The 25,815-nt window shown below is 50.9% G+C and overlaps 1 protein-coding gene and 1 long non-coding RNA gene across 6 annotated transcripts in view; one reads left to right on the top strand and one right to left on the bottom strand.

Moving 5' to 3' along the window:
• Thbs2 (thrombospondin 2) overlaps positions 1-15,899 on the bottom strand; it is a 31,443-nt gene extending 15,544 nt beyond the window's left edge. The window contains exons 1-11 of one of the 3 annotated variants that reach the window (XM_013148976.3): positions 15,679-15,899; positions 13,444-13,528; positions 13,062-13,133; positions 11,261-11,817; positions 9,629-9,713; positions 6,643-6,839; positions 4,585-4,725; positions 3,783-3,879; positions 1,748-1,918; positions 1,372-1,548; positions 428-601 (exon numbers count right to left, since the gene is read on the bottom strand). In XM_013148976.3, the coding sequence (XP_013004430.1) occupies positions 428-601; positions 1,372-1,548; positions 1,748-1,918; positions 3,783-3,879; positions 4,585-4,725; positions 6,643-6,839; positions 9,629-9,713; positions 11,261-11,817; positions 13,062-13,113 (1,651 nt within the window). In that variant the 5' untranslated portion in view covers positions 13,114-13,133; positions 13,444-13,528; positions 15,679-15,899. Of the gene's footprint in view, positions 1-427; positions 602-1,371; positions 1,549-1,747; positions 1,919-3,782; positions 3,880-4,584; positions 4,726-6,642; positions 6,840-9,628; positions 9,714-11,260; positions 11,818-13,061; positions 13,134-13,443; positions 13,529-13,687; positions 14,033-15,678 lie in introns of those variants that run through there. The other 2 variants (XM_023563642.2, XM_003466461.5) reach the window with 2 other exon arrangements.
• LOC106026921 (uncharacterized) lies at positions 14,139-21,642 on the top strand. 3 transcript variants are annotated; one of them, XR_001200520.3, is made up of 4 exons: positions 14,139-14,793; positions 16,383-16,680; positions 20,561-20,708; positions 20,998-21,641. It is a non-coding gene; the product is annotated as an uncharacterized LOC106026921 (long non-coding RNA). The 3 variants fall into 3 exon arrangements; XR_010048925.1 differs by having other exon boundaries at positions 16,383-16,603; positions 20,561-21,642; XR_002790370.2 differs by having other exon boundaries at positions 20,561-21,641.
• The last annotated feature ends 4,173 nt before the right edge of the window (positions 21,643-25,815 follow it).

The following is a 25,815-nucleotide window of genomic DNA, read 5'->3' as shown; positions in this document are numbered from 1 at the left end:
AACACTGAGCAGATTAGCAGAGCACGCGCCTATGTGTGACTTTGTGGGTCATGGATGCAGGGACTTGGGGACTCCACATAGTCTCTCTGCCTCCTCTTCCTCTCTGGCACTGTTCCCAGGCTCTGCTTTTGCACCACCACGAACTAAGAAGCCTTCCTCTTCCCTACCCTTCTGCTCTAACAGTACTGCCTTGGTGGCACCTGACCATAGACTAAATCTCCTGAAACCCTGAGCCAAGTTCCCTTCCCTTCTTTCTATCACAGGTGGCAGGTGTCAGGTCTCAGTAAGGGAAAAGCTAACTAATGCACTGCATGAAAATTAAAGCTAGTGGTTTCCTCAGACGCATCTCTGCCCACAGCCACTCGGTGTGGGCAGCTCCCCAGACACACTGTGCCTTCGGGTGTGCCCTGGTACCCTGCGCACCCACCTATGGGGCAGCTCCTCCTGTTGCACATGTGGTACTCCTTCACATCCCCCACGCAGTCCTTTCCCCCATGCTGTGGCTCGGGATTGTTGCAGGCCCGCGTGCGCTCACGGATTCCTCCACCGCAGGTGACTGTGCAGGTCGACCATGGGGACCAGGGGCTCCAGCGGCCATCGACTGCAGGGAGAGTCAGGAAAGGGGCTCAGGGGGTGTGGGAGGGCACACAGCAAGGTCAGCCCCATGAGGCCAGAGGACAAGCTGAGCCATGTGGGCAGAAGGGATCGCTCTCCCTCTCCTCTCCTCTAGGTAGTGACAAGTAGGAGGGACAGACTGGAGTGGCAGTCCTTCCTTAGTCAAGGTGGTGAGTGACACACAGGACACAGTCATGGTGGTTTGTTTCTTTGTCCAGCTAAAAACTTTCATGACCTTTTGTAGCTAGAAGCCCAGGACTCTTTTCCAAGGTAAGGTCTGAGTTGCTACCCTGTGAAACCAAAGCTTACTGTCCATGGAAGCCACACACAAGCATACAAATGCATCAACCCACACAAAAGCCATCAAGCCATGTCAGTGCGTTCCAGGGGGACCAACTTCCTAGAGATGCCCTGTGTGTGTGTCCCCTAAGCCATGGCCCTGCCTCGTCACAGACTCAGGCAAAGTTCTTTCACAAGACAGTGTCTAGAATCTGTCGCTCCCCCAGTCCTAGTCCACAGCTGTGGCTTGTGGTTCTTCAGAAACAGGTGGCTGGGGATGTGACTGAAGTCTGCTGAACTCAGATAGACCGGGCCTCTAGGTGGGACCCCATGAAGCCTGGGGCCACAGACCCTTGCTGCCTGGAGCTGCCCTGGCCAGCCTGGGCTATGACTGGTGCTGGGGACCAGGAGCCCTGGCTTCTGCTCACCGGGGTCTGACTCTGCCCCCACCCTCCAAGGGCCCAGGGCGATGCTTACTTGGGCAGGGTGGACCCTCGCAGGTCTTGGTCTCCCGGCCACTGCCTTTGCAGTTCTTGCCCCCCATCTGGGGCACTGGGGAGTTGCAGAGGCGAATGCGTGTGATGTTGCCGATTCCACAGGTCACTGAGCACGAAGACCAGGGTGACCAATGGCTCCAGCCACCGTTCTGCCGTACTAACAGAAAGAGGTCGGGTCTCAGGCTGCCTCTGAGCTATGCAGGGTTAGCTGGCAGCAGGGGGGGGAGAGCACACCTTCACAGGCATGAGGGTCTCAGAGTTGAGGTTTCCAGAACCCAAAGGCAACTCTGTCTCTCCAACCTGAATGGCCAAGGATCAGTGTTATAGCCAGGGTCAGGCAGATGGGTGACACTCACTGCGTGGGTCGCATTTGCCTAGGCTACAAGTCCGAGTCTGGATGGAGGGCCCGAGGCAGGTGTTGCTGGTGACATCACATGACCGGCCTCTCTGCTGGGTTCCAGAGCCACATGTCACGGAGCACTCAGTCCACTCTGACCACGGAGACCAGCCTTCCTCGCTGTCCACCTCTAGAAAGGGAGGAAAGCATGTGGAGTCAAGGCCCCTCGAGACAAACTGGGTCAGAACCAGAACAACACCAAGACCTGGGTTCTCTCTCAGGGCTCAGGAGCCGGAGCAGGTGAATCCCCTGCAGAGGTCACAGAGGAGCTGGCAGTCTGGGAGTAGAAAATAGACCTAGCCATCAGAGGCCCACGACCTGGGCCAGGGCTCAGCTGGAAGTCGGAAGTCACCACAGAGCCACTGGGTGATGAGCTTGCTCCACGTGTCCACGGAAGATGCTCAAAAGACTTTTTTAAAACATTTGCAAAGATTGTACTGGATCGCATCTGCAGGAGGCCTTCACCCTCTGCTTGCTATTTTACATATGCTAATATTGCACTGCAACAATTGGTTGAAATTAGGCATCACATAATTTATTTCCAGATAACTCGAATCAAGACTAACAAGGCAACTTCTTACAGAAAAATTGCAGTCCCTGAATGAGGGCAGAGGCAGTCACTTAGGCCAGGAGAGCTTTCCGAGGAGCATAAGCGCCAAGCCTGGGTGTTTGCAGATCAAAGGTTCCAGGAAAGAGTACTTGGAACAGGCGGGTGTGCGAGGAGAGTGACAGAAGCCCCTCGGGAGGAGCCCTGAACTCCTGCGCCACTGTGGTCTCAACAGCCAGGCACCTCCTTACCTTTCTGGACCCCCAGATTATCATTGTTGAACAGTAGTACTAGGTTAATACTGACTCTAACCACTGAATTTGATTTGCTTCTCATCCAATTTGGTTTGCAACCAGAATGGAGAAGAGAATTAAGTTCATGTGTATCTAGGCTGCACATCCAGGAGTCTGACTCCAGATCAATCCCAGGCACCATGACGCACACTGTGTGGCTTATTTCGAGCCTGAGACTTATTGGGGCACTGAGAACAGTTTCTCTGTGGTTTGCAGATAAGGACTCTGAGCCTCAGAAAGGTCACATCTTGTTTGAGATCACAGTGGCAGAGCCTGGCTTCTCCCAAACCTGTTTTCTGCAAATCCTGAGGTCAGCCTGCTGAGGTCCACGCTCAGTCCTGAGATCACCAGGCAGGGATCCCCTAACCATAGTGTGCCCCTTCCAGGCCCCAAATTGAGTGGATCCCTTCACAGGCTCCTCTTCTGGGTCCCCCAGTCTGCATTCCTAAGCAGGAAGAACTGCACCCCATGAAAGGAGGCACGGGATGCAACTCCAAGATAAACAGGACAGCAAGTCCAAGCCTGGAGTCCTCGACCTCATGGTGTGCACCACCACGGGAGGACAGAGACAGCATAGGGGCAAGTCAGAGACACAGAGTGGGACCATGTATAGTTCCGCTGAGAGTCAAGGAACATGGAGGTGGAGGCTCTGGAGGAAGATGAACAGGCACATCCCGAAAGGAGGGAGCAGGGCTTTGGAGCCAGCTGGGTGTCTCTCCATCTGCCCAGACCCAGATTGCTCAAGGGCAATCTTTGAACCTCAGCCTCTGCCACTTGGAACAGAGTGCTATGACTGTATCACTTGGATGAAGGCCTCTGTTTCCATGTTTCTGTGTTCCAGGGAGGCTTTGTCCACAGTGCCCTGGAGTGATGACTCACTGTTCTCACACAGCCCACCTGGCTGAGGGTGACTCACAATTGGTTCCTACTTGGGCCACAGCTGGCTCAAAAGCTGCAGGGTGCTTTGATTCCTACAGGTCCCCTGAGATTTGCTTCCTCCTTCCTCATCTGAGCAGGGACAGGCAGAATTGGCCCTGGTCCCTGAACGCTGAGACTCAAGCTGCCTCAGACCCCTGGTCCTGAGACGTCCCTCTGCTCCCTCATCAGCTGTCTCCCATGGCAGGTGGACCCGGGACACAGGGTGGCAGGCTTACCGTGAGAGCAGGTAGGGCAGCACTGGCCTTCCGCAAAGGATGGGTGGGCACACGTTACTGGTGGGCAAGAGATTTGGTGGCAAATAGTTTTGAATTTCTGAAAGTAAAAAAGGTACTCATAGAAGACTCATCTGAAAGCAGCAGACATTGGCAACAGGAAAATGGCAGAAATGTACTGGATGATTCCAACCCACAGATCCACAGAAGCTGCGGCATAGATGATAAAATTCTAGATGAACACAATCCCCACCCCCACCCCACTAGGTAGTCCTGTTCTTCCACCATCCAGCAACAAGACTACAGTGCAACCTTCTCATGTTCTGGCAGGAGAGGAGAAAAGACACATGCAACCTAATATCTGAATCCTTAGGCCAAGGCTGAGGTAGCAAAAGAAACTATACCACCTCCAGCCTGTTCCACAATGACTCCCATCACCTCAGGAGTTTACGTCAAATATCGATGCCCTATGGAAAATGAACAGAAGCAAACAAACCCAAGACAAGTCTGCAAAGCCAATTCCAGCTGCTTCTAGCCACCTGGTGGAATTGGCCAAGTCATGCCACCATATGGGTTTTGGTTTCTTTGTGTGCAAAACAAAGATGTTGATTCAAATCATATTCACTGCTTTCCCTACTTCTTGTCCATTCTGTTCAGCCTGCCTTGTATATCTGACACATTCTACATGTATCCCCAAATAGCACCAGCCCCAGGCAGGTAAGACACACCATGTTTGGTGGTAGTGAGAGCGATTCTCTGAACCTGGGCTTCCTGTCTCCTCAAAGGTAGGGTTCTGGGGTCTCACCTTGCAGGTGCATGTGGTGCAACTGTCCACCACCCAGGTTTCATTTTCTGCAAAGAATCGACCATCCTGCCAGCAGGCTGACATGTTCTTTGTCTTGGGTGGGCCACCAATGAGCTCCCAGAGAAACTGGTTATCACTGGACTGGAAATAGAGGTAATGTTAGGTACAGGCAAGAACTGAGCATAGTTGGTAGCAATTCTTGTAGGTGAAGGAGGTGATTCCTTCTCAGCTGAGGAGCTCTGAGCTCAAGAAGCAGAACCAGCAGGTGACGGTGTGAAGGCCTGAGACCCTGCTGGAGAAAGATGGACACCCAGGCTCATGGGGCCTTCTGTCAGGCAGAGTCACACAGAACATAGAACCAAGCAGATGTTCCCACCCTCGGGGAGGTGTCCCACCTCTTATCCAATCTTAAGATCTGACATGGATTCTCACTGCCTTCTCTCACCCCTGCACGGCACACACTTTATGAACAAAGGCAAGGGCACTTTTCTGGACAGTGGGAAGATATTGGGAAGGGGAGGAGAACCCCCCTGTCCACTGCAGCCAGCACCCAACATGCTGTTTCTGACTTTACTCATTCTTTTTATTCACCCCATATGGTATGGAGGACCGTGACTCTTGCAGTCTCAGAGGTTGTAGACATGGAGAAAAACACTAAACGTGTGTTTTGCCCTGTGCTCTTTGTATCTAGCTCTTTCTCCAAATGGTCATTCATAATCTGGGGGTAACAGAATCTGCGATTGCTAAAGAATGATGTGAACCCTTCCTTCTACAGTACAGGTGCACAGGAACACACATGTCCTCATTGCTTTGTCTACCCACACCACTGGTCCTCAACTCCCAGTCTAGGACCTGTCCTAGAACTGGCTTCCCTAGAAAGGGAGAGGCTGAAGGCTCCTCAGATCCCACCTCCCAGGCCAGATCTGGACTAATTCGCATCACAGGGGTTCTACCCGGCTAGGTCACCCTCTCCCTGGACATGCTGAGGTTGAATGGGGATGCCCAAGGAGCCTGCAGTGACAACACAGGTAACCTCGCTGCAGGAAGGGACACAGTGCTGAAGACTGCCATAGGCCTCAGTGCTGGGAATTTCTCTGCCAGGAATCAAGTCTGAGAGTGGGTGGACATGTGGGATCCACCCCACATCTGCCTCCCATCATGCCTCATGTCACATTCCTGGAGGAAGTTTCCAGAACATTTATGCCAAACTTGAGGCGCCTCTGGCACCTTGGCCTTCACCATAAGTGGGCTTCTGGAGCCCACTGCATCTACTCTCACAGGAGTGGGAGTTGCACTGGCCCCCTTGCATCTGGACTGTATCAGGACAGACATTAGGATGTCCTCCATGTAGGGACAGAGTAGGGTGGGCACAATTTCTGGCAACCCACATACTGACATCTGCTGACCCTGCAGCAGCCTCCAGGACAGGGAGCATGGTCCCTCACACTCTTGCCTGCTCCCTCCCTGCCTCTTCAGCAGCTCCACTCCTGGTTCTCAGTGCCAGATGTGATCTTCCCTACAAGACATGGCATCCAAGGGAACCCCATTACTCCACAGCGTAAGACCCCATCCACAGCCTGTGGTCCTCCCTTTGCTCTGGAGAGGCATATAGCTGGCTCCTGTACACTGCACAGAGACCTTCTATCCATAGGGATAATAATTCCCCCTTATCTGTCCCAGGCAACCCTTAGAAGACATTTCCCTCTCATAGGCACCCTTCGACTTGCAGGAGAGATGAATTTCTCTCCAAATCAGGAATTTATTTTGCAGAAAGTACATCCCAGGCTTCACACTGAGGTACATCCCCCAACATTTTGTTGTTGTTGTTAATTTTTAGACAGGGTCTCATTAGCTCACTAAGTCACCCAGGTTGGGCTTGAAAGTTGAAATCCTCTTCCCTCAGCCTCCCTAGCAGGATTACAGGTGCACACCACCATGCATGGCTAACAGAAGATATTTAAATGATGTCAACATCTTTCAGGACTAGTGAGTAAGGAGCTGCCCTGAGGACCAGCCAGCAGAAGAGGAGCCACCCCCAAGGGTCCCTTTCACACATACCACTTTCCTCAGGTTGTCATCAAGTTGGCGCACCAAGACGTGCAACCCAGACAGCTCGCGCATCATGTTGGCCAGCTCCTCGCAGGAGTGCTCACACACCTCCGGCCTCTGATCCACTCCGTGACCCACCAGCTCCGTGGTGATGTGAGGACTCAGATGCAAGGTCTCCGTGTGCTCGCTGATGGCATTGACTTCGGCTAAGGGAAAACACAGCAAGGTCAGGGCACTGTCCTGGGGCCTGTCCCCCAGCCGAAAGTGATACCCAGTGTGAGCCACTGTGTGTGGTCCTGAGTGGCTACTGCTGTACTGTACCGAGGGCACAAGGGGACCTGGCAGCTGCTAGGACCTGGCAGTTAGGACCTGTGCGTTACAGAAAGGATTCTGGCCCACACGGTAACACTGAACATGGCATAGAAAGAGTTCACAGATGAGCAGAGTGTGGCTTATCAATCGAAAACGCAGAGCAGATCTGACACACACAGATCTGTAAGTGTGTGTCCTGGCTCACTCCTGTAGCTCAAACGAGCTCAGGGCTCATCCTAGCTTTTAATCTCCCCAATACTTACTTTCACCCCCAAACACATCTGTTCTTCAAACACATGCCTCATGCACCCCAGAAGCTCCCCCCTGCACCCTGAAGGCTCCCCACATAATCTAAAGGCTCACACTATACCCTCAAGCTCCTCCACATATCCTGGAGGCTCCTCCTACATTCTGGAGGTATCCCCTCTACCCTGGAGGTACCCCTGCATCCAGGCAGCCCCTCTCCACACTCCCTGCATTCTCTTTTCCTCCTAAACAAACTTGCTTTACCCAAGGCCACACACCTATCCTCTCAGGCTCCAACTCCTGTCCAACCTTCACTCCCCCAGCTGTTTTTCCAGAAAGAGACAGAGGGGGGTGGGCCCGACTGTGGGCATCTACCTCCACTGCTTCAGAAACTGTACAAACTGCGTGGAGCCATGGCCCATGAGGATACTAGGGTAAATACATAATTTACAAATTCACACAGGGCAAGTTAGACTCTCATCTCGCTCAAGCCTAAGCCAAAGGGTTCAGACATGGAGGCCTCAGCTCTCTTTCTGGGATGATGGTCACCAATGCACCACCCTCAGGCTTTCTGTTGTTGAATTATTGCAGGTATATATTATAATTCTGCCACTCAACCCATTGTTGGGCTTTTAGGATTTGCTATAGACACTCATCCCAATTCTCAAACTAAGATTGGAAGCTACTCTGAAATCCTTATGCTAAGCACAACTATAGTCTAACTATGTACATAGGTGATACATAAACATACAGGTGCATAATAGAGACACCACACTAATTCTAGGTGAGTTTTACCCAGCAAATTGACTTTCGTGTTCAATATATTTAACTTACTCGGCATATCTTCTTTTCATTCTTTTAATATTTGAGCCAAAACAGCATTATCATATTTACCACTGTCTCTGACAGGAATTGGTTTACTTAGTAATAAAATTTTCCCTCCATTCTGCATTCCTCTTGTCTATAGCAAGATTTTCCATTGTGAAATATGAATGACTTGGCCCTGGGTGGAGTGGAGGTATTCTCACTTTTTAACAGACAGCCAATGGAGTCATAGTATTGCCCATCACCAACCCTAGCACTAGTGTTTTAGTTAGAACAGGGTTTTTCTAGTCTGACAAAGCAGTGCAGGAGTGGGAAACCTTTTTGTGAAGATTTGCCAGCTCTGAATGATCTAACAGTCTGCTCTTATATATACATCAGTATTATAAATCCTCAGGTCCTTACCTACTCTTTATTTTAAAGAATAGATTTAGATTTCTGTGCAAGTCCAATTTCTAATGAAGAGCTCAACTGGTAAACGTTTGATCTATAAATGTCAGGGATTATAGGAATCTACCCTTGCTAAAAACAAATGAAATGGCATTTATTGACACAAAGCTGTGGTAGTGGTTGGCCGAGGAGGTTAATTCCACCCCACTAATGGCCACTGCAGCTGGCTCAGCAGTCTCATCCTGACTAATTCATGCTGAGGTCCAGTGCAGAAGTTTCCATAATTCATAGCACTTCTAAGGATACACTCTCTTCACAAAAGCATCCCAGGAATATTTTGGCATATGTGCACTCTGCCTGGAGCCCCACTTGGCTGGAGGGTGACAGTGTGTCGCCTTGGGCTGAGCTGTGCAGTTGCCCAGCACCCCCTGATCCCCTAAGGATCAGGTCACATGAGCCCCATTCCAAGGAGACCACAAGGAGATCACTGGATCATAGACACAGAGTCCTACACATTCATCCTTGGTGTGTGACCAATTAAAGAGCAATTTATAGTTTTCCTACCTTAGAACTGAAGGGAAGAAGTGGTCTATTCGAAAGCATCACTGAATCACATGGATTCTCAGGAGACCATCAGCTCTGGGTGAGCACCCCAAGTGAACTGGGAAACCGACGTGACCCACTTGGGGTTCCACTTTCTTGTTTGTAAAACAAGAGCAATGAAAGTGCTTATTTCCTAACGTCACTTGGAAGGCCATTCATAGACTGTGCATTAGAGAACCGGGGCACCAACCTCACCAGTTAAATGCTCAAGGAGACAGGAAATGCAACACAAAAGGCAGTGAGGATTAGGTGTCATGTGGATCCACTCAGCGCTGACTTTCACCATGGCTGAGTCGCACACTGTGGCTGGATGGTGACAGAAAGTCGACAAATACCTACGATGTCACAGTATGTGAGTGACCTTCGCACTTCAACCCTGGAGAGATCACCTGTGCTTGTCATGATACTGCAATGCCAGTGATTTACATTTCAGATTGAAAAATTTCTTTTCCAGTTATTGAAATCTCTTCAAACCCTATCTGTTGATAACTGGTCATTTTCAGATGTCACCCATTTACCACACTGACTGTACAGAATGCAAATGTCACTACTGGAGAGTCCACACACACAGAGCAGGCCCCCGCTGAGCTGGGAGACAGACACACTGCACCAGTGCACATACCTCCCTGGCCTTGCTGACAGCCTTTCCTCCTGAGAACATCTTCTACAGAATTCTCAAACACCAAGTGCACGTTCTGCAGCAAACCCTGGGAAAACACACAAATGGAAGCTTCTGATGTAAAGCTAAGTGACATTTGCGAACGTATGAGAAAGGGTTTCCGACACTATATTGTCTCCTGTAATTTAAAACTGGCAGTTTTGAAATCTTGCAATCAATTTTTCTATATCTGTTACTCTGGAAACTTGGCTTTTAGACATGTCACAAAAAATATAAGTTTAACCTGAAAAGTCTGCTAACCATAAGAAAACACTCCACAGAGTAGAACAGAAGAGGCCCAGGGGACACCATGAATTAGATCATCTGACCATGCACAGACAGACTTTCCAGGCCATTGACTGCAGGGGACTCAGGACTGTGGCTGAGACCTCAGAAATGGGGGTGGGGTGCGCACTGGAGATGGGACTCTGGGTCTGAAGCAGCATCACACAGCTGCGGGGGCACACCAGCACCACCAGAGAGGTGTCCACTGCCAAGCCACGAGGCTGAAGGCCTTCCCTTCATATCCTCTCTGTCTGGAGGAAACCTCTGTACAGATGCCCCTGGATTTACAATAGAGTTTCATCGGAATACCCCCACTGTGACTAAAAACATCACAAGCTGGATTTCGCACTCCTAACCTACTGAGTGCATGCTGAGGACTAGGACCCCTGGAACTTGTCCTGGTCCCCTGTGGCCACTGCCTGCCAGCTTTCTGAGATGCTCAGACCACACAGCATTAGACCTGGAGAGATCAAAATTCAAATTCTGAAGCATGGTGTCTCCTGGAGGTGTGTCACTTCCACAGCATCACAAAGAGGGAGGCCATAAGTTGAAGGGACCAGCTGCAGGTCCTAAATGCTCACTGGTATGGGAAGACCCTGTTCCAATCTTGCAGACTTCACTGCAATGAACACACAACTGCTCTCTCCTCAATCAGCGGCTCCTAGTTTAGGAGTCTTTAATTCTCTTTTCTCTCACTTTATTTCCAAAGCAAGAACCTAGAACTGCGCTCAGTTCCAGTAAAACAATTGGTCTGCCAGAAGTCCATAAACAGACTGGCCAGCCCTTGCCACTGATCCTCAGTGCAGGGAGATGCAACCCACGTACCCTATAGTGTGGGAGGTACGGGTGTGCAAGTGTGGCCACATGTATACATCTGTGCCTCTGGATGCCTGATGGACAGTACTGTGTGTGCATATGTATGATGGCAAATGGATACGTGGTACCACGTGGCTTTTGTGCACACAAATGTGTGATGTGTGGTGTGCACTAACACTTGTGCAAACACATGCAAGTACATGACTTTTGTTATCTGTGAGTGGTGCGTGAGTGCTTGTAAGTGTGCAATTAGGTGGCTGGTACAAATGTGTGTCCATGTGTGATGAAAAAGGTGCTCGTGCAGCTTGTGTAAGTGTGTGTGCCCACAGGTGCTATGTGTGTGCACACAGGTGTATATGTGCTATGCGTGTGCTGGGTACTTTTTCAAGGTGGGACTCTACCTGGTGTAACTCAGAACTGCAGTATGGTTGCATGGTCCTGCTGGCTCCCTCATGGCCCAACCACCGCTCCACTGCCACCACCCAGACTACGCACCCTGAAGTGACTCTCCCGGGAAGCGCCTTTGGCCACATACATCCTGCTCCGCTCTGCCTCCAGCTGTTCATAGAAGGGCTCGTCCAGGGAGAAGCTGTCCATGAGGTCACAGCCTACATACAGACTGTAGGTCTCACTGGCCACCTGCACAGTGATATTCTTCCATTGGGAGTCAGCCAGGCCCACATCCTCCAGGGAAACCACGTGCTCGGTGTCCTCCACCCAGTAGGTGAGGTCCAGGGTGTCAGCTGGGCCATTGGAGACAATCTCAAACTGCCTCTGGGAAGCACCCGGACCCTCCAGGGCCAGCAGTGTGCCCCGGGACCTTCGGTCCTGCTTCAGCTGGGCAGTAAGGAAGAAGCCGTCCTTCCGCCGCATGGCCCCGATGATCCTGTCCAGCTCGGCTGCGTTCACTGGGGGGATATAGTCGAACCGCACGAAGCGGTAGGCAGGCCCCCCGGGGTCGGGCCCTCGGAACTGCTTGGCACCGATGGTCTTCCGGTTTATGTTGCTGATGCTGAAAAGGTCAAAGACAGTGTCCTCGTCCTGCTCACCAGCTGCCAAAGGAACCACAGCGGGAGGGTCACCAGCTGCCAGGACTCAAGTGACCAACCACAGCTTTCCTGGCATGGAAACTCTCTGGGTCTCCCAGGATTCTCTCTCTTTCCCCAGTGGCACTGAGGCCACACCTGGGCGAGTCTCTGTTCCCTTGGTGGGGGAGCGTCTGAGGGTCCTAGGAAAAGGGCTGGCCTTCTCCTCAGGTAAGCCGCAGGTACCGGAGTGCAGAAAGCCAGCACCCCCAGGTCGGCAGCCCACCCACCCAGCAGCCCACCCTCCGGAAGCAGAGCTGAATTTCACCCCTTGTCCTGCCGGCCAGAGGCTGGAAGGCAGGACTTCCCCGCCACACAGCCTGGGATCTGGGTACTAAGAGCCCAGACTGCACTCTTGCTGGAGCCTTCCAGGGCAGAACTTTAGAAGCTGTGCCTTTTTGGCGTCTTCCACCCTTGACTAACAGCGAGCATCAGTTTGCTTTTGTAAAATGGTGGATCTCACATTTATAAGCGAATGGTTTTAAGCCACCATCCAGCCACTAGTGAGAAAAGTGATCAGATCTTGCCAAAGTCATAACAGTTTGAAGAAGTCAAAATAATACACTGAGCGCAAATTTTACAAAGGAGTAACTGTTTTTCAACTAATACTTGGCACATTAAAACATATTACGCACTATTTCTGGTAGAAGTGTGACTTTTACCACTTTTGGTAGTTACTGGAAATAATTAAAACTTTGGACTACTGCTATTAAAATGGCAATTCTATTTTTACAATGTATCCAAAGGCTATAGTGGCAAGTGCTAATGATAACTGATTCACAACAACATTCCTCATCTCTTAATTTATACTAACAAAAATAAAATAACAGTCCTCAGAATACTAACCTGAAAACACGGGTTTATCGTCAATGGAGTACTACACAGTCAGTAAAACTCACACCGAAAGAAAATAAATATATGGGAAATATTCAAGATGAATAATTTAAGCAGAAAACAGAATAAAAAACAATATGTGTGATGCTATAAACAGAGGGTGCAGGGAATGCTGAGTTTCACAGGTCAAGAATCCCATCTTGCTGAGAGGGTATTATTCATTAATACCAAAACTTTCCAAAAATATTTCATTCCACGCTGTGTGACTCAAAAGTAAATAAATGCCCTGCTATGGCGGGGAGTCAAAAGGCTCCACCCATTAATACCTCACTCATGCGGCTGCTTCCTGATCTCCCACTGCGGCTCAGCACACTCACCGAAAGCCCCGGCCCATGCACAGAGAGCCCACAGAGACAGCCCCCAGAGCATCCTGCCTCCCGCTGCGCCACCTAGGAAGAAAGCAGCCATGTTAGTGGGGAGCACACCCCATACCCCAGTGCGGACTGGGTGTCACTGTGGTCACTCACAGTCTGCCTACACAAATCACACACAAAACGACACCTGGGAACTAGAGAGACTGGAGAAGAGTTCTTTCCAAAGGAGAATGTTTCCTAACACAGCTAATATTCATGGATTAGTGTGCCTGGACACCTAGGTATTCCTGGTATTTAGTCCTCCTGGTGACCTGTGGGTAACTGACACCATTGCTGTACCCATTCTGCTGGTGAGCAAGTGGAGGGCAGGAAGGGTGTTGCTTGCCTGAGTAACTGCTAATAAGATATGTAGCCAGGGCTTGGATCCAAGAAGCTGGAATTCAGGAAAACATCCAGGCCGGTGCAGTAATCTGTGAAGGCACTTTGTGTAAATATCCAAGGGGGGAAAACAGTGATGCATAACTTAATTAAGCAGAATCAATAATAACTAGATATAAAAGTTAGAAATAAACAGCTTGGTACATCATTTTTATGAGAAACAGAAGATTTTACTTAGCAACAATTCTTACCCTACTTTCCTACTTTCCCGCAGGCCTGTTTTTCCGTTCTTGGGGATTCTAAATTGGCATGGTTCAGCAGACACTAGACCAGAAGTCAGGAGGCCTGGACCCAAGCCCGGCTCGCTGTTAACCCCTTGTGGGTCTAGGGAGCCCTGGGGCCAGCGCATGGCCACGCCGCACAGGAGGCTTTCTGCAAGGCGCTTGTGGGAATTCCTCCCCCTCCGGAATATCAGCGCGCCTTCAATTCTCACCGTGCAAAAAAATCCCAGGGGTCTCCCTCCCCAGAAACACCCAGCAGAAATGGAGACCCAGACCTGGACCCCACTCCTTGAGCAAGGAGATTGATGCCTGGCAGAGGCCCTGGGTCCTGGAATCTGGGGTCCGGCCCTCACAGCGCCACCCACAGGCCACCGCTGGCAGTGTCGCCAGTCATCACCGTGCAGGAGGCGGCCAGGTTTAACCCACGCTGCCTAGGTTGGCAGCCTCAGGCAGAGCTGTGCTCCCCGGGCAGCCTACTGAACCTCTCCGTCTCAGTTTCCTCCTCTGCGGATCAGAAAAAAGACCTGGAGTTGTTTAAAATATCTGCCCAGCTGGGTCGCTTTGAGGAACGCGCAGGGGAGTGCGCGTTCACCACGTGCTGCTCAGCACAGGGTGCTGGGCACTGGCACGCGGGCTTCCCGCCCTCACCTCCCAAGGGAGCCGGGGAACCACAGAGGTCACGGATGGCCTCTCCATAAAGGGCTCTTGAGGGATTAAACAACGGAACGGCGCCGGCACGCGCTCAGCCCAGGGCACATGGGCCACCTTCCGGGCCCCTGACCTCGCACAGGGTGCATCGCCCACCGTCCTGGGAGCCACATGCCCCACCCCACAGCACGGGGCTCCTCAGCCCGCTCTGCACAGAGGGCTCCTCTGGAGACCCCCACGGCGCGGCAAGGACGCCCTGGCTGCAGAAGTCCAGGCAGAGGCGCTGACTGAGCTCTGTTTTGACCAGCGCAGACTCTGCCTGTCTCTGAGTGCGGCTGCCTCATCGCAAAGACTCAGAGGTCTGCGGTCTGTCACAGGACAATCCTACATCATCTTGGGGACAGGGACAGGAAGGCTGGATCCAGCAGGTGAGGCAGAGACCTGATGACCCCCAGGGTGCAGGACAGGCAGGGGCGCCCCGCGGAGTGGGCGCCCTGGTCCTCACTGTTCCAAACCCTTCTCCCTCCCACATTCCTTCCGGGTGTCTGTGGTTCTATTTTTCTGGGGATTTCTGAAGCCTTTCTGCAACAGAATATAGCTGATGTTTATGAAGAATTTTATACTTCTGTTTATGTGAGCAAAAGGGAAAACAACTTCGCTGAGAAGTATTTGTGTAGCCCCGTGAAGAGCAGCGTGATTAATCATGAGGTTCCAGGATTGAGCTCAGCCTTCTGGACTGGGGACCAGACTTCTGTTCCCAGCCCAGATGCTGCCAGCTCCCTTTTCATATGCAAATGACGCCCCGAACTTAAAAGCAAGCCTGTTCCCCCAAGCATAGCACTTCCCACAGGCTGACTGTAAATTACTGCACTTTTCCAGCTGTTTATAATGTTTACAGTCGGAATCTCTGCAATTTCTAAGGGTTCTCACACGTTCAGGGAACTGTTTCCAATTCCTTTCTCATAGTCCCCCCTCAGTAACAAACTTCAGTATGGAAACTTTTTATTGTAAAGCCAAAAATGTCAGTGTTACCCAGGCTCCCTGCAGCAGGTACCTACAGCAGCACGGTCCAGGGACAGAGTTGGCACAGGAGGCACAGTTGGGCTACTGCAAGTTGAGTACCTGGGAGTTTAGCTCAGTAGTGAAAACTCAGGATGAAGAAGCCTCTGCTGTCTAGGTGTGCAAAGATGCACCTCCTTTTTAAAGTAGGAATCTACATTGCACTTTTTTTCATGTCCATTTTTAAATCAAGAGCCTTTCCTGAAAATTACAACCCAAAGAAATGGCTTAGTAAATTGAAAAAGATGTGTTACCTGTATATAAAAAGCTGGAGTGAGGTCTGAATTCAGTGTTCCAAGTCAGGTCCAGAGGATACAGACAGCCCGAGGTCCCAGCACAGTGTCCAGTAGACACAGCTCCCTGCTGCAGGCAGCTGCCCACGCCTTTATACGCTCTTTCCCTGGAGTAGCCCTGTCAATCAGAAACTTGAGGACGCACGTTTAATTCATTCCTTTGAAGGAATGACATAACTCCTCCTTCTGATCGAACCATTTGCTCTGAGTACCTGTGGTCAGAGTCCAAGTCCAGCCCCTCTGTGCTGAACTCCGCCCTCCCCTCGTCCACCCAAGGCCTCCAGACCCGGGCCTGGGAGGAACCAGATGCAGGGAAACACAGGGACTCACTTTTCCTGTCTTTTCTCAGGAAATAAAATGCTATAAATAAAACGAGTGTGTTTGGCTCAGCTGAAACTTCCACTTTGCTTAAGAGAAAAATAAATGAAAGTTCTACAGTTTAAATGTGTTTCAAATTACCCAACGTGAAACTAGTTTTTCTAAAATAAGCAAGCGACAATGGGCAGGGCACAAAAGACCAGTAGGGATGCATTGGTGAAGTTGCTGTAAGGAAAGATAAATTTTATCATGTGCAAAAAATCTGAAAAGGTCAACAAGCTTTTATTCCAGGCAGTTGGAAGCTGACAGATAGTATTGCCTATAAAAGAACTGTTTTTAATCTACAGCTGCCCCATCTGCCCAGCCAAGACCTTATACAAATCACCCCACAGATGTCCGCCTGCAAGTCCAGCCCACGTGGACTTACTTTCCGGTGGCTGGAAGGGCCCACGATTAGAGGAAGGGGCTCAGGAAGAGGAGGCTCCTGTGTGGGAGGACAGGAGCTGGAGAGACCTGAGCATAAGGAGACCAGCCAGCTTCCCGCCGTGGTCCAACTCCTATCACCCAGGTCAGCATGGGCACAGGAGAAAGAAGGCCACTGAGTAGGTAGATGGTGGACAGAGGAAGAGCAGGACCATCACCCAGGTCAGTGTGGGCAGAGGGGGGAAAATGGACAGCACCCTGAGTGAACTGCATGTGGAGGGGGAAGGACATTTCCCAGGGTAAATGGTGGACAAGGAGGCGCAGCACCTCCCCGGTCGCTTCACTGGCTTCACGGGCATGGAGCGCCATGGAACTTGTCCCTGGAGAATGTGTGATGGTGGGTGAATGAGAAGTTTTGTGGAGGAAGCTCTCTGCTCCTCCTGCCGTCACCCAGGCCGGGGGCCCCATGCAGGGTCCTGTGTGACTTCTCCAGGGATCCACTCATGCTAACTATCCTCTGTGCCCCCAAGCACACCTGGATGGACTCCTGTAGCTCTGCAGAGTCCATAGGGAGAGTCAAGGACAGTTCCTGGAGGTCACCTGCACTGATGCCACATGGTGTATGCAGGGAGCACCCTTGGTGGCAGAGATGCGGGTGCAGATGTGTGGTGTGCAGAGGAGCAGAAGCTCCTAGGGCGGAAGGCACTGGGGGAGCCAGCACAGAGGCCCTGGTCTCTGTGCACTTCCCAAGCTAGAGGTCACTCCATGTCGCCACTGTAGACACTCCTTCAGTGTCATCAAAGGAAGGACAGGGTCTATGACAGCAAAACCACAAAGCCAGCAGAGTGGGGGCTTCCAGGTTTGGAGGCCTGTGCAGAAGTGAGTAGAATCACCAGGAAGGCCAGGGAAGTGGATGCTTCTGCAGGAAGAGAGGAAAAGGGGAAGCCATAGGATCTCTGACCAGGTTTCAACCCCTTGGAATTCACATCCAGCAGGGCCAGTGAATGTGAGCCTGCTGGACAGGGCCTCTGCTGATGCATTGGCCAGACAGGGCCTTCCTGGAAGAGGCAGCCCTTCTCCTGCCATGTCCTAATCCAAAGAGGGAATTGGGAGCATACCAGGGAGAGCCCCTGTGATGCAGTAGATGGATGGGGCTGTGTGTACCAGGACACCAAGTATCGACAGCAGTGCTGGGTTATTCAGGATGCAAGAAGATCTCTTCCCAGGACAGCCAGACAGCACAGCCTCGACTTCAGGCTCCAGAACTCTGGGACAATATGTGTTTGCTGTTTTATGCCTGCTGCTTTGTGGTACTCACTGTGCTAGTGCCAAGAAACAGACACCTTGCTGGACACGACATTCCAGGTGTTGCTTAAAACTGGCCAGGTGCCCCTGTGCACCCCAACATAAGGATCCTGCAGCAGAGGTCCCATCCCTGACTGGTGTTGCTTAAGCACAGGCCTGGGGGAAGGAGCAGGGTGGCAGATGAGTGGTGAGCAGCCTGTGAGAGGCTGGGCCCCTGGTTCAAGGGTGTCTGCCTTTTGCAGGGAGGGAACGGCTCTGCCTCCACTCAATGTTGTGGCTTGCGGGGGCTTCTGCACTGCTACATGGCACCATCTCTGGTTGACTGAGCTCGGGGAGGCGGGGAGGGGTATGGGAACCACAAGAGGAGGGGAGGAAGCGGAGAGCAGTCCTGTACATCGTGCCATCCTCCGCATCAGGACCCAGGCTCAGCATCCATCAGCACAAGCAGCAACCAGCAGGCTTCCCCAGTGCTAGGCCAGCATCAGTGAACTGCAGACTTCTGAATTCAAAGAGTGAAAATGAGGGCTCCTGCTGTGGGGAAGGAGGACAAGCAGAGCCACCAGGAGACTGTCACACAGAGTGAGGAGCGATCTTCATGTGGGTTCAGACACTAAGTCCGGGAGATGGCACCCACAGCCTCACTCAGAGCCAGGCCAGCAAAGGCTTCATCAACAGCACCCCCATAGCAGGGAGATGCTCAGTTCTAGATGCAGGATTAAGAAAGACTTGGCCATTGGTGCACCAGGGGGAAGGCCAGGGCCAGGGAGAGACAGGCACAGATGTACACTCTGTGGGCCTAAAGATGCCTTGGAAAATCCAACCACTGCCGTCTAAATGATGCAGGCCAGCTGGGAACAGGAGTCTGGGGCTTGGAGGAAGCAGTGCCTTCAAGGTGACCTGCGACACACCTGCCACCCACCACTGACTATGTCAGAAGCCACTGGGGTTTGGGATGTGAAGCAGATGTGAGTGCCAAGGTGGCAAGGATGCACTCAGATTGCACATGTCACTGTGGTCAACAGTGTGGTGTCTGGTCTGAATTATATGCATATCCTAATAAATAGTCACCTGGCCAGAAGGTCACAGCATCCTTATTTTAATAAAAGAACGAACAAGCAGATTCATAGAGGAATAATCCGAATGACCGCCTACATTTCTGCATGACCCACGCAAGGCGAGTTTTTTTAAAACAAACAAAAAAAGGATAAAAAAAGATACAGAACTTCATGGTGATTCTGGGGAAGCACAGGAAGGTGTGCAGCTCTAGCAATGCTCCAAGAGATGGGATGATCTTGCCCTCTCTCGCTTGCCACGAGAGAGAGGCAAGTGACAAGGAACCTTCCTGTGCCCATAGCCAACTTGGGGACAGTCTGAGGGTCCTGGCAGTCAGAGAACAGGCACGGTGCACCCAGAAGCTGCCGAGAGGTGAGTCACACTTGCAGACATCTGATTCCTCTTAGTCTGTGCTGGGCAAGTGAGTAAGCCTTGAGCCTCTGTGCCTCTGGGTGAGAGTTACAGGAACTGGCTTTGTCCTGACCAGGGGCAGAGGAGAGCAGGCCCAGACATCTGGCAGTTCTGGTGGGTATCGGGGGCTGGTAACATGAAAAAGGCCCCTGAGGAAGCAGGTGAGGATGAAGACCAGGAACAGTGAGGTCAGGGCTTGCTGCTCTCCGGGACTGCAGGAACCACCAGTGTGACCACACTCCTGCTGGGCTGAGAGAAATGGTGCTGCACTATGGAGGGTGAGCCAGGAGCCCTGGACAGACCAAGCCAGAGTGTGAGGCCTTCATTTTCCCCAGGCAGTAGACCTGACAGAACCTCTCGCGAGAGGACTGGCGCAGAACTTGCTCTGGATGCACTGTCCCCAGCCTTCTGCATCCTGCCTTGGATAGGCCACCTCAGAGTACAGAACCCCATTGGGTTTCCTCACAGTGTTGGTCTTCTGCGTTTCTGATCCCTCCAGCAGCTCAGCATAGTGTCCCCCCTCACCCCCACGATGTGGCCAGACTATCAAGGAGCTCAGGATGCAGACACAGGCTGGGCAGCACACCAGGCACAGCTGGCTGTGCATCGAGCCAGGACACATGACAGCAGCAAGTTGCTGGTCTCCAGTGCAGTGTCGAGATCAGGGCATGCAAAAGCATGCTATGGCTGTAGGCTTGCGTCCTTCCCAAGTCTACAATGTCACGGATGCACAGAGGAGTGACTCCACAGCTGCATCTGATGGGTGCACCTTCCCTGATGCTCCAAGCAGAGTGGTGACAGTGCCAGGTCAGCTGGAGGAAGCACAGGGCTTCTTTCCCTCCTGCTCTACATTACTGCAAACTTCACAGTAAGGGCCCATCTTGGTGAAAAGCTCTGTGTGTCTCTGGATGTCTCAGACACCCAGCACTAGACCAGGGAGGGGGGCAGTGGGGCGATCTCTGCTGCTTCTTGTATTCCAGTAAGAAAACTGAGCACCTAGGTCCCATAGGGTGCAACCTTATGCCTGGTCTGTGTGTTTAGCCTAGATCAGAGGAAAGACAGGGCACCTTTGACTACAAGAGTGGATGGTGAGGGCTTTGCTCAGCTCACAGGAAAAGACTGAACAGTATGCTGATGGAAAGCTTCACCTGGCTGGTGAATGAGATTCACGCCTCCAGGTACAAACCCTTGTTTCTTTAGGAGACTTGATTAGGCGCGAGGAGCTGGACTACGCATCAAGTGGCAAATGGTGTGTGAGAACTCGGCTTTAGAAACCCAGGCCCGCTGCTCACTGTATTGCCACTCCAGCAATGGCATTTTATTTCCTTGACAGATTCCAAGAACTGGTGAACAAGGCCTTCAAGAAACAAAGTAGACTGTAGCTGTAGCACCTGATCAGAAAACACTACGGGAGTAGCTGTGACATACATCTTGGCTTCCTGGTCCAGCGTCAAGAGATTGGAATTCTACCCAGAATCCACGTGAGTGCGAATCTGGGCTCCCACCTTCATGATTCTAAGATTCAGGAGTTGGGCTGAGAACAGAATCTAGTTTAGGGCTGATATCCCCCATGACTACACTCCACATCTGGTCAGCAGTCTGAAGCCCACATTGAGGGCAGTGTGTGTTGTGCACACAGCTCCAGCTTCTGCATGTGGACTTCCTGAGGAAGATGGGCTGAGCACTTGAGGGGACTGTCCAAGGTCCCTGTGGTTCCCCTATTTGGCTCCTGGAGCTCAGTCCTATGAATGCTTCCTGCCTCATCCCTAGGACCTGGCCTGCACCACTGCACCAGGTGTCCTATCCCCTCTGGAGGCTGGGTCCTGGCTCCAGGCTGACGGCTGTGGAGATCAACTCACCCTTTCTCTTCTGTGGGCCTCTGCACCCTTTGTTGCTGATATCCAGGGTCCAAACACTTGTGTCACATACAAGGGCGACCAAAATGGAAAGGCGCACTTCTAAGACCACCGTGGTGTTCCTCATCTACCTTATTCACTAGATCTGGCAACCTGTCACTTCTGCCCCTCCCCGAAGGTAAAATGACCATGATAAAGAAATGGTTTGAATCTATTTTGGTCACTGAGGCTGGTAATGAAAGAAGATTTCCAGAACTGCTTCAGAAATTGACAAGAACATTGGAATAATGTTTTTGAAGCAAGCAGTAAATATTGAGGGGGATTCATGTTAATGTGTTTTGCACTGAATAAACTTTTAAAAAATTAAACATTCAATATGCCTTTCAGAACACCTGAGTTTTTCTGTGTGTTTCCTATGGTCTATTTTCTTGGTTGCTTCAGGAAAGAAAAGTGGTTGCTGCCATTTAATGCCCTTGGTGTGAAAGAGACTCTTCTGGCTTTTTGCATTTGTGATTGGCCATGATGGAAGATTGATGCTTCTCTTTTTCTTTCTTTCTTTCTTTCTTTCTTTCTTTCTTTCTTTCTTTCTTTCTTTCTTTTTTGTTTCTTCCTCCAAGTAGGAAAATAAGAAATAACCTCATCCAATAAAAGCAAAGCATGAACTCTTTTCTGCTCATCTCTCTAGTCCATTGTACACTGAGGATTTGGGTGCAGAACCTGGGGTTTCACTGCACATTCTGCCTTTGGGAAGTGTCCAGTGCTGCCTGGCTTAGCCCAGCTGCAACATGCATGGGCAGGGGACCTACTAAGGAAAGAATAATCCCTCACCCATGTGCAGTGTTGTGAGGTTGAGGATGTCAAAGCATGCAGAAAGACACTGCAAGCCCAGTGAAGATGGTGTAGACAGACACTTTATTGTTTACTCTTCAAATTAACCTGCACTGTTGTATGCGTTCAGGGATTTTTGACGCACAGTGGTGAGGAAGCTTCTGGGACGGCCAGCAGCAGATCAGGGCTGGAGATGCGAAACCGCCCACTGGCGGGTGCAGATCCCTCTTCCCTGAACAAGGATCTGACTCATAGCTCTTGCTTCCAACTTCATTGCTCTCACATCTACAGTGGTCTCCAAATTTTAAGTTCTTCTCTAACTTCAGCTACTTATTCCGGGATTCCTCCGCGGCTGTGAACTCCCAAGTCAGGAGCTGAGTGCTTCTTTCCAGTTTCCGATCCGGCTGAAATCCTCCTGTTTCCCACTGGCCGCGTGGATGGGGGCCAGGGCCCCACTGCCTTTGCTCATCATCCGGTTGAAAACACAGCTGAACCGTGTCCACAAGTGACTGAATCACGAGTGTATCACTTTGCTAAATGCCATCTTGCTGTCACGGCAATGCTGAGAGGAGCAGCTCAGCTGTCAACAGTGCTGAGGGGCTGGCTCAACATTCACCCAGCCCAGGTCACCATCCCCATGGCTCTTTTCCTCACCACTTCAGCCCACAGTCACAGGGGACTGACTGGACATGGAGGAGCGGCAGCAGGCCCCTGGCCTTGCAGGTTCTCTGAGGGCTTGGGCTCCTGGGGTGTCTATTCCTGGAAGGACAGATGTGAGGGTCAGAGTGAGGACTCCATGTGGACACACTGCCCCTGGTTCTCTGCCAGTCCTCTTCTGGCTCTGGGGTCACAGTCACAGACAAAAAACAGCAAAACCTCCTGTTTCAATCTAGTGGAAAAACTCTCCATGGACTCTGAGAGTCGGGGTGACTGTGGGCACTAGCAGTTAATCTAATTAGAACCATGAACCTCTCTGATAATCCAGAGGGTGTTGATACAAACACTTTCTCTCCAGGATGGTATCCACACCTTGATGTCTAAGGTTTTATGTATTATCAGAAGTTTAAGACATTCTAGTGTTCCAATTATAAATTAGGAAGGCCCAGAGATTTTTCTTTTAATTTCTAAATATGTAAGATAAAATAATTCATAATATTATGATCAGAAATAGCTTTTCAATAGATTCAGAAGTCACAGCAAAATAAACCTAAGATGCACTTGCAGGACAGAAGGTTTAAGCCAAAGGGGCTCCTTCTCCTGAGAACCTTTCTACAGTGTTCACCTGTCTGCAATCCCATGGCACACGGAGGTTCCTGGGGACTGCGTGGGGAATACATTCACTGCAGACATGAGCGGGACTTACACGGCCCTGTACTGACCACAGAGAGGCTCCTCTGAGCAGAGGATTCCTTCGCTCTCCCCTCTTTTCCCATGCAAAGTGTCCTGGTTTGTTTTGTGTCAGCTTGATGGAGCCACTGGACATCCAGATGTTCCCTGGGACATTTTTCTGGCTGAGTCTGGGGTTTTCAATGAGACTGATATTTGAATCAGTGAGCTGAGGGGGCGGATGGCTTTCCTTAGTGTGTTGGGTCTTGTGTGAGTCAGACAGTGACCTGAGCAAGGCAGAAGGGCAAGTGTCGCCTGAGGAAGCAGGAGCCCCTCCACCTAGCTGCCTTTAAATGTCAGATCTGCTGTGTGCTCAGACAGGAACTGAGATAGTGGCTTTTCTCAAGTAGGCAGTCTGCTGAACATTGGAAAAGAATAAAGCCCTCAACTCTCCTAGGCCTACAGGTCAGGAGACCTCAGCCTCTTTAATCATGCAATTCTGTGCTTTATAAATCCCTTCTTGTGCTCAAATGGGCACGCACACACACATGCACACACACACACACACACACACACACACACACACACACACACACTCCATCGGTTCTATTCTCTAGAGAGCTCTGACTAATCCTCACGCTTTGCCAAGCACTTTCCAAAAGGCTCCAGATTGAGAGTGCAGGGCCTGAGACCTCTTTATGAGTCATGCGGTTAGGACATCTGGCAGGACTCAGCCTTATCACTGGCTTGCAATGACATTGAGAAGCAAGGAGATTCTCCTAAACCCTTCTCTGCGGCTGTACTTTGGGAAAGGTTAGGCTTGCTCAATTTGGGGAATCGTATTTACATCCATCATGCAGGCTGGAATGTGGAATTCTTCTGCCTTTTTTTGTCTAAACAGTGGCTCAGGCAATCAAAAGGTGCACACATGCGGAGCATGCAGCTGAGAGCGGGTCACTGTGATCAGAGGCCCAGTGTCCTCTGCTCGGTTTCCATGTGCAGATTCCTGCCTAATTACAAAATCATTGTGCAAATGTCAGTCACATGCATCTGTTTGTGTAAAGCTCAAGGCCATGTGCACATTCTCCCAGGTCACCACACAGTGGGGGACTCAGTACCAAGATGCTTCCCCAGAGAGGGACGGCTCTGGCAGGACTGTCCCAAAGACCAGGCACTGAAGGACTGGGGCAAGAAGGCTGCACCTGAGGCTGTGCACTGAAGCAGAGCCCTGCGGCACCTTGGAGTTCATGCTCCTGCTCCACCACTTCCTCACCTGTGATGTTATCAGAGCGCCTCCCCCACATACAAGGAGACCATCCCAAACTCACCGCTGGTTTTGTGGCTACCCCATTTCCTCTTTATAATGTAGGAAAGAATGACAGCTCCGTGGTTAGAAAAGGGTAAGATGATTCCATCTGCTGTCTTTAGGAGTTAAATGGCGTGGGTGTGTATGAAGAAGCCCTGGGGGAATGTGATGTTCACATTGTTGCTAAGCTTGCCCCTTTTGTGTGTCTCAGATCCACAACCCCTGTTGGTTGTCGCTGCTGTTAGTTGTTTTGCTCAGAGCTGGTGCCTGTGGCCAGCTTCTTGAGCATGAGCTGACACCTGTGAATAATGTGGTGACACACACCTGTGTCACACTCATGGGGCCTTGCAGCACATGGAGTCCTCTTTCTTGAGAAAAAACGTGCCTCTGCCAAAGCCTGGCATCCAGCTCAGTTCTGGAAATGCTCCAGGTCTGTCTTAGATACTATCTGCTTCCTACCTCTCTGTGTTCATCACATTTCCTCTCAGCTTTGAGAACGTTCTGGACTTGGGGGTGGCGCATATCCTATACCTCTTCCTATGTGAGTTTCTCCTCACCAAGAAGGAGGTGAGTCCTCAGTTTCAAACAAGTCCAGGGACCAACTGGTTGCATACCCATGATTCCATGGGCAAGCCCACTTTGGATTTTCTGTGTTGAACTTGGAATCTGTTGTACTTTGGATTTGAAAGGCCAAGTGCTGGAGGCTTGATGGCAGCCGATACGCTTCTGAAAGGTAGGGGCTGGTTCCTTTGGTGTGGGCCACTATGAAATGGGCAGCTTGAATCTCCCTCACCCTTCTGCTATGACATGTCTGCTTGGAGTCAGCTAAAGATGGACCAAACCCTCAGAAACCCTGAGCCAAAAGAAATGTCTTCTCATCTAAGTTGATTTACCATGGATTTTTGTCACAGGGACAGAAAGCTCTCACAGTCCTCACTGAGCCTTAGGATCTTTCTAGACCTGCAGTGTCTTCCTGAGATCCATGCCTGCTGGCTTGAATCCTTTCCCTGTTTCTGGATGGCAGGGTCCAATTCTCAGATACTCCTAGATAGCTGTTAAAAATCTGTGTTCACCCATAGCCTGCATAGTGCCAGTATGGCTCTGAATGTATCCACTGTATATTGAAGACAGTTGCCCATTTTTCTTGAAGTAACAGATTGTGTTCTTTGACAGGTTGAATATGTCACACTAGTAAGCAAGCTTTGTAAGCCTTTCTGTGTCACTGAAATGTGTTTCTGGTAGTGACAGTTTTTCTAAAAGAAATCTCTAGCA

This window comes from Cavia porcellus, unplaced genomic scaffold (assembly GCF_034190915.1).
Source record: "Cavia porcellus strain 051 isolate PalLab524CR breed Dunkin Hartley unplaced genomic scaffold, mCavPor4.1 scaffold_7, whole genome shotgun sequence".
Classification (NCBI taxonomy): Eukaryota; Metazoa; Chordata; class Mammalia; order Rodentia; family Caviidae; genus Cavia; species Cavia porcellus.
Note: the sequence above shows the minus strand (reverse complement) of the source record. Positions and strands in the feature narration are given on the sequence as shown.